We start from the raw sequence: 17,045 nt of genomic DNA, 5'->3' as shown, positions 1-17,045 counted from the left end.
GAAGAATACGATGCTCTAGCAACGGAACACTTTTCTAGAACTGTCAAAATACACCCAGATGGTAGATATGAAATTAGTCTTCCATGGGTGAAAGATGTAAGCGATATGCTTTGTAACAGAGATATTGCGGGCAGAAGATTGAAAACGATGACAACTAAACTTATCAAGGATAACCGTTTGGATAGTTATAATGCAGTTTTTGGGGAATGGATAAAAGAAGGTTTCATCGAAGAATCAAACGAAGGTACCGGCCATTATCTTCCTCATAGAGGAGTTTTCAAGTCCAATTCCACCACGAACGTCAGACCAGTTTTTGACGCCTCTTGTAAAACAAGAGATAATTTATCGTTAAATGACTACCTGATGAAAGGACCAAACTTGTTAAAAATGATCCCTACCTTACTAATAAAATTTCGAGAAAAGAAAATTGGAGTTATATCAGATATAAGGAAGGCTTTTCTCCAGATATCCGTAAATGAAGATGATAGAAAATATTTAAAATTTCTGTGGTGGGAGGATAAGGAAGCGAAAACAGTTAAAGTTTTTCAACACGACAGAGTTGTCTTTGGTTTAAATTGCAGTCCTTTTTTACTGGGAGCTGTTATTCAACATCATTTGAACAAGTATGAATCCTCCAATGTCCAAGAGGTGGCTATGAAGCTGAAAAAATCCTTCTACGTCGACAATTGTGTCACGTCTGTAGATTCTGAACAACAGTTAAAAGAGTTCATTCAGTGTTCGACAGACTTAATGGCTGCAGCAAAATTCGAACTGCGAGGTTGGGAGTTTACAGAGAAAGAAAACTTAACTGAAAAATTTGAACCGTCACCTGTGTTGGGTCTTTTGTGGGACAGATTAGAGGACGTATTGTTTTGTGACACTCGAACAATTATTGATCCTCCAGAAATTATCACCAGAAGAGTAATGTTATCTTTTGCTAATCGAGTATTTGATCCAATCGGATTTACTTGTCCAATTATGTTATATCCGAAGATTTTATTGCAAACAAGTTGGCAATCAAAATTAGGTTGGGATTCAAAAGTTTCTGAGGATATAAAAATGAAATTTCTCAAATGGTTGGAAGACCTGAATATACTGCATACAGTGAAAATTCCCCGTCACGCTATTTTGAGATATAGTAGCTTAAGTCTTCATGTATTTTGCGACGCTAGTGGTCTGTCCTATGCAGCTGTTGTTTACATTAGATGTGAGACAGAATATCAAACAACAGTACAATTGTTACTTGCTAAATCAAGAATAGCACCTTTAAAAAGAGTATCTATTCCTAGACTTGAGCTTCTAAGCTGTTGCATTGGTACTCGTCTAGCAGATTTCGTTAAGAAAAGCTTAGAAATAGAAAATGTCAAGATTCATTATTGGTCCGATTCTACAACTGCTTTACAATGGATCCAGAAAGATGAGCCATGGAGTGTGTTTGTCAGAAATAGAGTAAAAGAAATCCGTGCTCTTTCATCAGGAAATTGGCGACACGTTCCCGGTCACTCTAATCCAGCCGATCTACCATCACGCGGCTGCTCGGTAACAAAATTATTGAGTTCAAGGTGGTGGGAAGGTCCTTCCTGGTTGAAATTACCTGAAAACACATGGCCTCTATCTGAATATATAATTGATGAACAAGTTATCAACAAGGAAAAAGAAAAAAGAGCAACCATACTCATAAGTAAAAATTTGCTTGGAACAAATCAGTTTTTTTCTTATTTTTCAAGCTACACAAAAAATGTCAGAATGTTTGGATGGATTCTAAGATTCCTTGAAAATTGCAAACTGTCTGAAAAAGATAGGAAAAAGGGTGGACTAACTCTGGCTGAAGTAGAAAATGCAGAAATCAAACTTATAAAAGTTATTCAAAATGAAGCATTTACTGCAGATTATATAAAAGGCTTAAAATCATTGAATGTCTTCAAAGATGAAAAAGGAATCTATAGAATTAAAACAAAATTGACAGAGAGAAATGATACCGAGAATTTTAGACTGCCTATTTTGCTTCCTGAAAAACTTATGTTGGTTGATATGCTAATCAAAGAGAAGCATTTGAAATGTTTACATGCTGGACTGCAAATTTTACTGTCCAATTTAAGAGAAAATTATTGGATTATTAATGGACGTCGAGCAGTTCGTCGCATCCTCAAAACCTGTGTTAGATGCAAACGATATAATGCACGAAGTATAAAAACTGTTCCCGTAGGTTTACCTGAAGACAGAGTTAAAGAAGCTTCTGTTTTTGAAGTGGTCGGGATAGATCTTGCCGGACCTATTCATTTAAAGGAAGGTGTGAAAAGTTGGATTGTCATCTACACATGTGCCGTTTATCGATCAATACATCTCGAACTGGTGCAGTCACTTTCAACTAAGGCGTTCCTTTTGAGTTTACGAAGATTCATTGCTCGCCGAGGAAGACCTCAGATCATCTATTGTGACAACGGGAGTAATTTTATAGGAGCTGAGAATCTACTTCAGTCCTTAGATTGGAAGTCAATTGAAGCTGAAACATCAGTATACAAACTTGAATGGAAATTTAATCCACCATCTGCTCCCTGGTGGGGAGGCTTTTGGGAGATTATGGTGAAATTGGTAAAAAATATTCTTCGAAAAATTTTGGGGAAAGCATGCCTTTCATACGAAGAAATGATTAGTGTTCTGTGTGACTGCGAGTCCGTTATCAATTCAAGACCTCTCACATACCTCTCAGAAGATCTGGATGACTTAATACCTCTTTCTCCGTCCATGTTTTTACAAGAGATCTCGACGGTGGGAGTACCTGATTTGGATCAGCTGGATACAATAGATCTTAAAAAACGCTATAGGTATCAACAGACGTTAAGAGAACAGTTGAGAAGAAGATTTCGCCGCGAATACCTAGCGACACTCCTTCAACCGCGCAAGAAGAATAACTATTATGATCTAAAGGTTGGTGAGATTGTGTTAATCGAAGATGACTTAAAGAAAAGATTACACTGGCCGATGGCTAAAGTTATTGCCGTCTATCCTGGTAAAGATAAAAGGATACGCGTGGCTCGACTTAAAGCAGCACATACCGAGTTTTTGAGGCCAGTGCAGCGGATTTATCCGCTGGAAATACGTTCGACACCAAATGAAGGTTCAACTCCAAACGAAAGCGCAACTTCAAATGAAGGTGACAAACATAATAATTTCTCAAGTACCTTACGAAACATCGTTACCACAAGATGTGGCCGAACTGTTAAGATACCATCAAGATATTTAGACACATAATTTTAAATTTATATTAGATTTTTTGTTATTTTGATTATTGGAATACACATAATCAAAAGGTGGGAGTGTTACGTCACTCTCATAAGATGACGTCATTCATTTAAAGTGTAAATATTAACTAAAATGATTTCTTAGCCTGTGTATATATGAAAAGTGTGAGTGGCAACGGAAATAATGTTGTGCGAGATGTGTTCTACGAAAATAAAATGGTTGCTTTTGTAAATATGTGTACGCAGGTATTTCTTGTAAATTTAAGTTATTTCATCGCTGGATAGATCGGGTAGATTTATCGGAAGCACGAAACAAATGTCACACTTAAAATTAATCATAGACTTCAAAAACTAAGTTTTTTTCCCTACAAAGCAAATAAACCTATAATATTTAAAGGGGCTTTTAGTCCAGGAAACATATACATTGTTTGAATTATCATTTGTCAAACTTATTTTTTTTTTTTACTTTCATAAAAAAATTGGTGTAAAATTGAACAGTATGATTGATCATGGAGAAAAAAAATATGGCCTAAACTACTTGACTATTGTAAAATTTATTATGATTTTCACTCTACGAGAATACCAACAATTACGGTAATTTTTACCCCAGCGCATCAGTTGAGAATTTTGATAAAATTAACAGTTGAATGTGGTTTTATTACTGTGCTGTGTGGTAGTAAATGCAGCAAAATATTGTAATCTTCCCTAAACAGTTGGTAATTTTAACAATGCTAGAATCTTAAATTTCGTAAAAATTTTCAGTTAGATAGTTATTACGTTTTCTTTCCTTTAAGTAAATGCTTGTTAACGTTTAGCTCGGTTAATTGTTTTCATTTCAATGTAAGATATAAGCTAACATCTATCAACTTTTGCAACTAAAAAATTTTTTATTTATAAAGATACATTTATCTGGGTAAGGTTGAACTAGTTCAGCAAAGAAAATGTAGCACATCAAGCTGTTCAAACAATTTATAATGGCGCAGCGGGAGTATCATTTTCGAATCACACCACCACCCTGGATGTATCTATTTATGTTTATTTATTTATTACTGCACATATATATATACAGGCTTGTGTGATCCTTGCAAATTACGGCTTGCAAGCCCTTGTCACTCTGAAAAACAGATAACACTTGATGGAGAAGCACAATTTTTTGTCGTATACAGGACGGAATACGACTGGATTCAAACCAGTAACGCACGTGTTTTTAAAGATAATAAACTGACGAACCTTGGCAAGGGAAGAATGTCTTGGCATAGGCTTGGTGAGAAGGCCAAAACCTATCCTTGGCCGTCGTGCCAAGGAGAAGAAGAACGCCCGTGCTGCAATCGATGTGTCTTCATAATGATCTTCTCTAACTTGTGCTTCATGTTGCTCAATTTGACTTGATCCTATTACAAATCATAGCTTGCAATAAGCAAACAGACATGAATCTGTATGCGCGACAATAAATCAATATTTGAAATAGCACATTTTTAATTATTGATTTTATCTATCCGTACCTAGTCGAACAGTCTAATCTTTTTGCATTAATGCCATCAACATTCTAAATATCTATTCAAATATCTACATCAATAATTTGCGTAAAACTTTGGCTTCAAAAGCTTAATTACAAGGTATATATATATGGTTGTTGGTATGTTGCTTTTGGCTGAGCCCTACACAAGCAATGAAAGCATGAGAACTCAAAGATAAGGAAAATAATAACAAAATTATTTTTAATCCGTAATCAGTGCATAACCAAACTAAACTCAAGTCCACGTTCACACACACAAGCTCATCAACAGCCGTCTTCCCAAACTAATGGTTTGAAGATGGCGCTTCATAAAAGAATATAAGTGGTGGTTAAAGTTTAGAAATTTGCGGACAGTGGAATTCCCGAAAAGAGATATTAAACTTAAATATTAAATCAGATCAAAAGACGTTTGATAAAATTAGTGGGAATGTTATTGTTTAAAATTCGGGTTTAACCTCTGAGTACCCTGACACTAACGCTACTGAAATAGTTCTGTTGAATGAGTATTTTAAATTTGAGATCTTACAAAGATAGTGGGTTCGTGGTCCAAAACTATATCCAAATCAAAAAAGTTAGCAGTACTACCAACATCATTACAACAAATATTTTCAAAATTTTGTCGTATATATATATATATATATATATATATATATATATATATATATATATATATATATATATATATATATATATATATATATATATGAGCAATTCTACAAATAAACGCCAGTTAGGCGGCCAAAAAAAAATTAAAAAAATTTTGGGGGGCACACTATTTCTACATGAATTTTCTTCTTCTTTACACACTAGAAAGGCAAGAAAAAATCGTGAACATGAAATTTTTTCTTTGTGACATACTTTAAATGCGACATCTCTTTCTGACATACTCAGATAAATCTGAGCCATTTATTCAGATAAAACGATTTTTACATAAATATAATATTATTATAATGTTTTTCTAAAATGTATTTATAGAGATTTCATACTATAAGATTATATTTTAGTATAAAAATTGGCGTTTATTTGTAGAATTGCTCATATCGTCGCCTTGAAACTAAACCGTGGTAACTCAAAAAAGCAAATTTTTCAGGAGAGCAATTTCTAACTTTCTGCGTTAATGCTGATCGCGCCAATGCGATAACGATTTATCTGCTCTCTAAATTTATTTTATTGAACTATGAAGATAATACTTTGTTTCTCTAAAAGGGTGATTTTTTTTTACACAAAGTGACCCAAATATCTCATTTTTCGATTTTTTTTGAGTTTTACGGTTTTGTTTCAAAGCGACGAGATGAGCAATTCTACAAATCAACGCGAATTAGGCGGCCAAACAAAAATAATTTTTTTTTGGGGGGGGGGGGGGGCACGCTATTTCTACATGAATTTTCTTCTTTTTTATACCCTAAAAAAGCAAGAAAAAATATTAAACATGAAATTTTTTCTTTGTGACATACTTTAAATGACAAAATACCAATTTTGAATTTTTCCCGATTTTTTCAATTTACGAACTTTGATTAAATTTTTTTATTTTTGTTTTTTATACTAAAATATAATCTTATAGTATGAAATCTCTATAAATACATATTAGAGAGACATTATAATAATATTATATTTATGTAAAAATCGTTTTATCTGAATAAACGGCTCAGATTTATCTGAGTATGTCAGAAAGAGTATGTCGCATTTAAAGTATGTCACAAAGAAAAAATTTCATGTTCACGATTTTTTCTCGCCTTTTTAGGGTGTATAGAAGAAGAAAATTCATGTAGAAATAGTGTGCCTCCCAAAAAAATTTTTATTTTTTTTTGCCCGCCTAACTGGCGTTTATTTGTAGAATTGCTCATATATATATATATATATATATATATATATATATATATATATATATATATATATATATATATATATATACAGGGTGTTTATGAAGTCCCGGACAAATTTTGATGTTTAATAACTCATAAAATAATAAAGATAGATTAAAATTAATGACATAAATGGTTAGATAGACTCGAAAAGTTTCATGACCCTTGTCAATGAACTTCAACGTGTGCCCCCTTCGTCGCACAGAAAATATCAAGTCAATAGTCAATGTCACGCCAGTTAGCGGCAAGCATGTTGGCATCCACAGAGGCTATTGCGGTTGTAATTCTGGCTTTAAGGTCATCAATTCTCGACACGATCCTCCTGTAAACATTGTCTCTTATAAATCCCCAAAGAAAAAAGTTCAGCCGCGTTATATCAGGTGATCTGGGTGGCCAAGGAATTGGACCTCCTTGCCCAATCCATCATCCTGGAAGAAAGTCATTCAAAGAACTACGAACGATGATACCCGAATGAGGTGGTGCACCGTCTTGTTGCAAAAAGACATGAGGCTGAAGATCTTCTAGTTGTTTAAATACTAAGTTTTCAAACATGTCTAAGTATACGACTAATGAGACCGTCTTTTCTGTAAATATGAAAGATCCAATGACTCGGTGGTGCATTAGTCCACACCACACATTAACCTTTGGGGAAACCCTTTCTGTCTCCCGCTATTCATGGGGATTTTCAGATCTCTATATGCGCACATTATGGCGATTAACAATGCCAGAAACACCCATTTTGGACCCATTTTGATGTTTAATAACTCATAACGCTTGCCGCTACCAGGCGGGAAATTGACTATCGCCTTGATATATTCCGTGAGACGAAGGGGGCGCACGTGAAAGTTCATTGACAATGGTCCTGAAACTTTTAGAGTCTATTTAAACATTTATGTTATTAATTTTAATCTATCTTTATTATTTTATGAGTTATTAAGCTTCAAAATGTGTCCGAAACTTCATAAACACCCTGTTTATATATATATATATATATATATATATATATATATATATATATATATATATATATATATATATATATATATATATATATATATATATATATATATATATATACATATATATATATATATATATATATATATATATATATATATATATATATATATATATATATATATATATATATATATATATACATATATATATATATATATATATATATATATATATATATATATATATATATATATATATATATACATATATATATATATATATATATATATATATATATATATATATATATATATATATATATATATATATATATATATATATATGTATATATATATAAATTTTTCATTTATATTTGTTTAGAAAAAAAGACTTTTTCCTATCAAAATAGCACTGACAAAAGTTAACATTTCTTTTCAGATATATCAGACTCATCAAGCACAACAACAACAAATCTTTATCCTGCAGAAGGTAAAGTTACATTCTCCCATTTTATTAAACAATGTTTTTAATATTCCTACATTATGTGTTTCAAAAACATGCTGCATAAACATTGCATAGTATGTAATAATGCTAAAGGGTCTTATTTCTTTATTCTTTCCGTATTTTTTCTCTTCACAATTGCTTCTTATTAAATTAGAGTCTTTCTCTTCTTAATGAAATTGAGAAACGATAATATTTTCTAGACATTTAATTATTATTTACTCTATACCGTGATATCTAATTAAGTATTTTTTCAACAGAAAATCAAAAGCAAAAATTGCTTTTATTCACTTAAATTAATAATATTAATTAAATTGAGTGATAAATTACTTTAATCACTTTAAATGAAAGAAAGAAATTTAAAGAAACACAAATAGAATTTTGCTTATGATAGAAGTATGAAAAAAATGGACGAAATGGTTATTGTTATTGAATTAAGATAAGTTCATATTAAATTTTTATTTCAGCAATCCTAGTTCGATGAACAGAAATATATATGTAAATATTTTTGTGAATTTTTTACATTAAGGCTTCATTATTATAATACTCATTAAGGCCTCTCATTTCGAGGATTTTCCATAATATTTACTTTTTTTAAAGAATACTTAGTAATTAATCTTTGAGCGGTTATGTATTTACTAGATTTAACGCGAACAACATATTTTGAATCAAAAGATAGGAATATTGTTTTACGAATTAAATCTGCCTTTAGTTAATAAAAGATATATTTTTTTTATATTGTGTAATATTAAACTTAAAAGTGAATTAATTTGGAAAAAAAATCTGTAATAAAAATAACTTATAATAGGGAATTTTTCAAAACTTCATATTTTTAATTAAAAATTAATTTTATAAGTTAGTAAAAAGAAAAAGCTTAAAAAAGTTGTCTACAATTTTATTGAGTAGTTAGAAAGATTATAACCTGCAAAATAAGTCTTTCTTTTCAAGAACTCTTTTTTCGTTAGTTTGGAGTCATTATGTAGTAGAATGTAGTGCCATCATGCGTCTAAGTGAACCAATATAAGTTTATTAACTTTTTACCCGTAACTCAGTATTAAAAATTACGTTAATCATGAATTTTAATTATCAAATAGAAAGCATATTTTTAATTTACATTTTGATATGTTTTCCAAACGTAGCTTCATAAAATTTCAAAAAATATGACGCTTGGAATATTGTTAATTTTATATTTTTGAAAAATATCGTGAGATGAAATGCATTTGCCATTCGAAAAAATTAATTTACGTAAAATTATATAATTTTATAAAGGACTATTTTCGCGATATAATAAATACACTCATTTTTCTGATTATTCCATTTAGTTGATTTGATACCAAAAAGGAGACCATTCGTCTCCATCTTTTAACTATGCCATCTATCGATATAGTAAAGTAAATATGTTAATTTCAAATTTTAATTAAATATCATTGAATATAATATACATAAATATTCCATTAAACGTTTAAAGAATTGCGTTGATATCTAAAGTACATCGCAATGATCTTAATGATTGTAATTCAGAACAAAAACGTAGCAAATAGTTATACTGATGTCTTTGAAATTTAAAATATTCTCAGAAATGCTTTATTTATTGCCTTAAATAATGTATTGTAATATTTACTTCAACCAAATTATTTGAATTTCTGAGACGCTAATGTAAAATAGCAAGCATATTTGGAGTTCAAAAATTCGCACTGATTTTTAAATTGAATAGTTAAATTATGAATTTAAATTGAATATTCTATAAGACAGCTGCGTTGGTAAATCAGTTTAATAAAGAATAAATGCTATGTATTAATCATAATGCGGTATTAATTAATTTAGTTAATTTTGACTACCAGATTTGTTTGTAATCATATTAATATGCTATGGTTTTCAGACACAAATTCACAACTACAGGATGGAATTTTAAAAAGCCAAAGAAATGCACACAACCAATCATACTCATATCCACCTGCCAGTGCACAAGGTATTTGAAGTATTTTAACTGCTCATCAACGTCTCTTTATTTTAAAATTCGAAATCAAATTATTTTTGACGTACAAAATGTTATTACTATTTACCCTATGAGTCTCATTTTATTCGTACGCCAAAGTGATAAATAAGTTTTATTTTGTAATAAAATATATATATATGTTTTTAATATATGAATTTAAATTGGAAGCAAATAATACTTAAATTACTTTAATGCTTCTTTAGAGCATGATAAAGAAATAACGTATCTTAAATACCTTCATATTCCAGAAAATGTCTTTGATATTTAATTTTTTGAAGTAGTATATCTCTTTAACATCATGAACTTGAACTAAAAATAAAATTTCAATATTGGAAAATAAAAAAAAGTTAAATAGCATTGCTTTTTCAAATAGATTTAAAATTGTTTAAGAAATGCATTTTGAAACATTACATATCAAAGCCTTCAAGAAAATGCCTCCATTCAAAATAAAGAAATAAATATTATTTTTTAATTATTTATTTAATTAAAAAAAAGATAATTGATTTCAATGCAACACGATTAGCTTCTTTTAGCAAAATTTTCCGAAATTTTTGAAATATATTCTAGAGAATAGAATAGAGAATTAGAGAATTCATGCTTCTGAGCTGCGAGAAGAATCCCATGAATGAAAAGCTCAACGCGTAAAATTTGTACATGGACTATTAAAAGCTATAATTTACCAAATTTTCAAAATTTAATGGGGGTTAAAATCAAGTTACTTTTTTAAAAATTGTATATTGAATGAGATATTTCTGCGGAATTTCTGATGAATTTTTTGCAATATTTTTATTTCCTGAAACAGTAATATACGAAATTGGCAAAGGGACTCATGCGGCATAACCGTGACGCGGAATGACGCTATTCACGGTGGTAATTAAATTGTCATTGTATATTTTGTCCCAAATTTCTTCGAACTTTGATTTTGAAATTCATATCCGATCAAGGGAACTTCATTATTATCAACTTCATTATTATCAACTTTATCAACTTTCATTATTTTGTCATCAAGTCATCACACAAATCTTCAAATCTGTGCGGAATTCTATATCTTTCACATGTTCTTGCTAATGTCCCAAGACGAATGTGAGGTGTGACAGACGTGAGGTGTCTTTTGAACTACCAGAAAAAAGAACTCTTCAGTTTATCTCGAATTAAAGCATATTTAACTCCTTCGCATAATATGCATCCTGTGGAAATTCAAACTTGAGCTGTTGTGCTAAACTGTATGCTAAATTTTTCAAGCAGTCTTCTGCAAAACGAGGGGAAGTGAATTTCACTCTTGTCAAAAATTCTTTTCAAAACAAAATAGCCACCACTGATATAAAATTTCCTGTTTATTGTAATCTAAAGGCCTTGGATGTTTTTAGCGTTTAAAGTTTTGATCTGTAAACAAAACTACAAACGTATCACTATGTATTTGGATTCGGAAGTAATCTTCAATGCAAGGATTTGGCGGACAATCAAAGAATGATAAAAGTAAACGCTGGGAAATTTGCTAGTCATATTTCATTTAATGTAAACCTATGTGAATATCTTTTTATCCAACAAGAGTTGTCGCCGTAACTCTTTTTGAAATTGCTTCTGTTTTCACGGGCTTTGAACAAATTCTGGTACTTTTCATCATCACATTATGTTTGTTACCTTTCTTTAACGTTTACTGATGCCTCGCCTATTATGTTGGAACACTCAAACTCCTAAATTCTATTTTATGAGTAACTACGTTTGTTAATTTTTAAGATTTCACTAAATTCTCTGAGGCTTCTCTGAGGTTGGGGGCAGGGAATCTTTGGATCTTCGTGAGGTCGCTGCTCTGTAAGCGCGGCGCCCAACCTACAAACCAGGGTTTTCCCTGGAGTTGCTTCTGCCTTCCTTGCCCATTTTCCCGACGTGTTGTCATGAATCGCCACCAAGCCTACCTTTTTGAATCCTCTTTTTCTTTTGCTGAGAGGTCACGTGCACGCACTCAGAGTCTACTGTATTCTCCGGATGTGCCCTCACGGGTGGCGGGACGGGGTTAAGCTGTGATCCAGCAAGAGTTGGATCACAGCTTAACGTACTTTTTTGACAGAATTAAAACTATTATTACTTTTGAGAGAAATGGAGATGGGACATAAAAATTCGGAAAAAAAACTCACGTGTCATATGTTAGTTCACATGCCACTCTCGGAAAATAGTGCTTTTCGACTAACGATTATTTTTTGCTACTCCCTACTGCATACCTAAATTGACTGACATTCGAAATTTCACATTTTAAGTAATAGTGGGCATATAATTAGGTTAATTGTTTGCTATTTTGTTTCTAAAAAATATTGAAGTATTATGAAACTAAATATATATTTTTAGTTTTAATAATAGAAAATAATAATAATAGTTGAAGACGAATAAAACTTGAAGACATGCATGGAAAAATATAAAAAATTTTTATCAAGTAAATACTATTTCTGTTTAAATTCATTTTCATACATTACTTAAATAAGAAAAAAAGATTTGATTAAATTTCTATTTTTAATATTTTTTACATTATTTTATATTATTTAAACAACATAGAATTCTGAATACCTTATTTTTGCTCATTAGAGACAGGAGTAAAAATATATTTCATTACGATTTTTTTATAAAGTTGAATTTTCTGACTCTTCAACTTATTTATCAGAAATAAGGAAAAACTAATTTTATGAATGTTTAACTGAACTTACTTTTAAAAAATTAAAGTCAAATTGCATTTAAATTATATTTAATTAGTTTTATTTACGCTCATCTTTTGTAATGTGAAAATTTGTGATATTTATAAACATTATTTAAATTAGACTCATTTCTAAAGAGAGATAAGAGTTAGTTTACATTTTTTATCGTATATTTAAATACATAGCCGCTATATATTTCTTTTTCCACACAATTTAATTTTTTTCATTAATATTTCTTTTTTGATTTAATTTTAGCTTCTATATTCCATACGTGGGTTAGTTAAAAATAAATATTATTAAAACAATTTTAATTACTATTTTGTTATGGAAAGATACTATAATATTTCGTATCGTCAATAATGAATTGAACAACAAAATGGAGCTCCTTTTTATGAATCAAATAATCTGTTGCTTTTGCTTTTTTCTGAAATTAAATACTTGATTGTTTTTCAATATTTTCTTTTAATTGCCATATTTTCACCATTTACATTTTTCGTTTAGCTTTCTATTTTATAGCTATTTTCATTCAAAAGAATATTTTTCGATAATTATTTCTGAACCTTCTTTAAAAAAATTATAACAAATTCATTTTTTAAGCGTATATTGATTAAAAAGGTTAAGACACACTGATATAATGTAAGAAAATAATCTGCTAAAGTCAGAAAACAAAACCAAACAAGTAGACTTTTGTAAGATAAAAAACGAAAAAAAGTTTTGTTTAAAATTTTAAGAGGAACAATTATTGAATTACAGATAAAAAGACATACAAAAACTAGCAAAACATGCAAATTGTACTTCAAAAATAGTGCATTCTTTATTTCGTAGCAATATATTTTTTAGATTAAAATAACAATGTTTAATATATACGATAATAAACTCTATATGCATATATAATGGAAACTAGTTATTTAATAAAATCATTCATTTGAATATATTTACAATATAATCTTACACTTCGAAATATGTGCATATCTAAAGAGCTTAAAAGGAATAGAATGTTTTATCAATTCATGTTAATTTATTTGAATAAAATTCAGATTTCATACAAATCCTTTTTGCAGATACAATATTCAGCGATACAGTTGCAGTTCTCCCATCATTTACTGTAATAACCATTATTCTGTATGCTCTGTCCGTCGTTTGATGTATATGTTTGATGTATATGTGACGACAGTCGAAACGCTCAATACACAAATAACACTATAGTGTTCAAGAAGATTGGATACGATATGGAACAATCTTCCAATTATGGTGCAGAAAAATCGAAAACATATTCATTGTTGCCAAAGAATGCTGAGAAACTATACTGTTTCATATTGTGTTGAAAATATGGACAAGTGCTCATTCCAAAATATTTGTTTGTTTTTAATATTACTTTATAAACTTTTTAATACTTAAGTATATTTTGATTAATTTAAATTATATATATATATCTATATATATATAATCGTCCACTGCTACATTAAACGATAAAATATCATGTTATATCATGTTTTCGTATAAGTTACGAGGAAATTGAAATTTAATTATAAGAAATAATCTTTGTATTGCTTGATTTCAATACAAAATAAAACGTAAGTTGCATTAATCATAAATTGAATCCGAAATTCGTCGCTAAGCATATCACCTCTATAAAATTGACATTTTATTAAAAAAATCTTTCTGAAACAATGTGATGACAATTCTTTTTCTGGAAAAATTTCTATCCTTCTTTGATTTATGTTTTCTAATAAAGTATCTTCGATTGTTATTCTCAATCAAAAAATAAATGAAATAAATTCGAGTATATTTTATTTGATGGAGTATTTGTATGAAACATATCATTGCAGAAAGAGAAGAGGTTCTGATTTTTCTTTGAGTTCATTAAAATTACTTAATAAGAATTTCCAAAACACACTGTTTTTATGCCCTTGGAAATAACTATTTATAATATGAATTCAACAAGTTTTATAATTACTATATTTTTTATATTTTTTCTAACTTCCTAAATTTTTTCTGAAAGCAGTTTGTAAGAAAAAATAATATAAATAAACATTATTTTCATGTATTAAGAAGATCTGGAATAATAAGAATTGGTAAGAAGCAAGATGCTTTTAACTAATTTATTACCAAAAAGAAGGTATGCCCATCTCAGCCAAAATATTGTTATTTTACATCGTTTTATAATATTACTAAAAATAATCACATTTTAGAATGTATTTGTTTTAAAGTTGGATTGTAAAATTCAAAGAAATGTATTTGATCATTTTTTTAAATTACTGCGAGAGGAAAATATTAGGCACTATAATTTATACAACATGATAAAGTGGTTTTGCCTTTTTAATGCTTAAGTGCATCAGTACTCTATTGTTATAACGAATTTTAGCTTAATTACTTAAAATTAAAAGTAGTAAAAAAAGTAAATTTAATTTATGGAAAACAACTCCAAGAATCTTCTAATGTGGATTACATTTAATCTGTAATTAAAAGAAAAAATCAGCATTCAGTAACGCCATTCACTGGAAATCTATTTATGTACCATGTTTTATATATTTTCTAGCTTTTAAACATATCCTGGGATTTTTTTTTAATTCCACATTAGATTATTTTTATTAACACTTTAAGTAATGCATTATTTAGTATTCCAGGTTGCTTCTGCTTTTGGCAGTGAAAATGATAAAGGTTTTCTACACGTGTATTGATTGCTGTCAGTTTAATTTTTTTAAAACTTTTTTTACAAATTTCAAAGTTTTTTTAATTGGCTCAAACTTCTCAGCAAAATATTCGAAGTAATTATTGCATACAATCCCTTTGGATTTTAGTTTATGTTTATGTTGCATAAATAATAATGATATTACCATGAAGTTATTACTGCATTTTATGTCAATATTTTCGCACTAGAAAAATGAACGAAAACACATGTGTTAAAAAATAATAATTTCATTCAAATTTTTTTTTTCGATGCATTTTACTTAGTTTAAAAATAAGAATACTATGTAAACATTTTATTGTCGGAAATAATATATAACATGTACTTTTAGATGCAACATTTTACAGTTAAAAATTCAATTTATTAAAATAAAACATAAACATATATTTTAAGTTATCTAGCACTTTTAAAAATTACAAATTACAATAACTTATAAAATATGGTTTAAGAAATGATGAAAATATAAAAATATTCAAAGGATTTGCCTTATTTGAGGTTAAATGCAACTTCATTCTTCAATGCATTATTTAAAAATAGAAAAAGGATGTTTTAATTCGAAAGCAATTGTTTTCATACATAATGTACACTTGAAACAAAATATTTATGAGAATCCAAGTATATGAACATTAATTTTAGGCAATTTTTTTAAAAATATAATCTGAAACACAATGTCTGAAAAATAGATAAGAATTAAAATTCTATGATAATGAGAATTTCCAATTTATATCTATGAAATTAAATTCATTATTCTTGTATTACGTAAAGGTATTATGTAATTTATTTTGAATGATTTGCATAAATTTAAATTAATGTAGTTTTTATACTTTAGCACATTATTTGAAAAAAAACGAAATGTTATGAGTTGCTACTTTAAAAAAGGTGAACATTTGAATGCAGTTTTTTTGGAAATCTCCAATTTGAATTATTTTTTGTGTCTTTATTCAAATCGTATTTATACATTGAGACATGACTGCAAGACACGTTAAAGCTCAAAATTGTATGTACATATGAAAGCAAATGAACGAAATTGATTTGATTCCTAAAACCTATAAATTTTTGTTATCAAATGATATAAATAAAAATTTATACTTCAATTTAACAAATATATTTGCTTAAAAACTGCATTTAAGTAAATCTGTTGAATGTGATTTAATAACTGTTATTTATTCGTATATAAAAAATGTTATGAGCTTTATGTCATTGAATATGGACGTTTCTGTTGGTGTACAAATGTTGTTGTAACTAATAAATTTTTCATATAAGTTGTAAGCATGGTTTAAAGTTTAAAAATACGCAAACTGTGGTGCCAGAAAAAGTTAAATGTGACATAGTATCAGAGACACTAAATGAGGACGTAAGTGTTGTTGCTAAGTAAGCGTATTTTTGAAAGTATTAAAGAATGTATTTTGGAACAAATATGCATTTGTATCTTGTCTAAGTGTATAAAATAAAATTCTGTTTTTATACTGCTGTATTTTTTTAATGTTTGAAACTGTAGATAAAAAAATAATTAATGTAAAAAATTTATATTTTGTTTTCTCGATTTAATGTAAAGATATCGCATTATTTCCCTTTTTTCATAATGTACTTGCCTT

At 28.9% G+C, this 17,045-nt stretch overlaps 1 protein-coding gene across 3 annotated transcripts in view; it reads left to right on the top strand.

The window, feature by feature from the left end:
• LOC107441269 (lachesin) overlaps positions 1–15,212 on the top strand; it is a 207,653-nt gene extending 192,441 nt beyond the window's left edge. For 2 of the 3 annotated variants that reach the window (XM_087166071.1, XM_043039282.3), the window contains exons 7-9: positions 8,019–8,069; positions 9,961–10,050; positions 13,823–14,052. In XM_087166071.1, the coding sequence (XP_087022197.1) occupies positions 8,019–8,069; positions 9,961–10,050; positions 13,823–13,905 (224 nt within the window). In that variant the 3' untranslated portion in view covers positions 13,906–14,052. Of the gene's footprint in view, positions 1–8,018; positions 8,070–9,960; positions 10,051–13,822 lie in introns of all 3 variants that reach the window. The other variant, XM_043039280.3, reaches the window with a different exon arrangement.
• The last annotated feature ends 1,833 nt before the right edge of the window (positions 15,213–17,045 follow it).

Source organism: Parasteatoda tepidariorum, chromosome 6 (genome assembly GCF_982258835.1).
Source record: "Parasteatoda tepidariorum strain Cologne lab strain chromosome 6, Ptep-v5.0, whole genome shotgun sequence".
In the NCBI taxonomy this organism is placed as follows: domain Eukaryota; kingdom Metazoa; phylum Arthropoda; class Arachnida; order Araneae; family Theridiidae; genus Parasteatoda; species Parasteatoda tepidariorum.
This window is presented reverse-complemented; position numbering and strand designations above follow the sequence as displayed.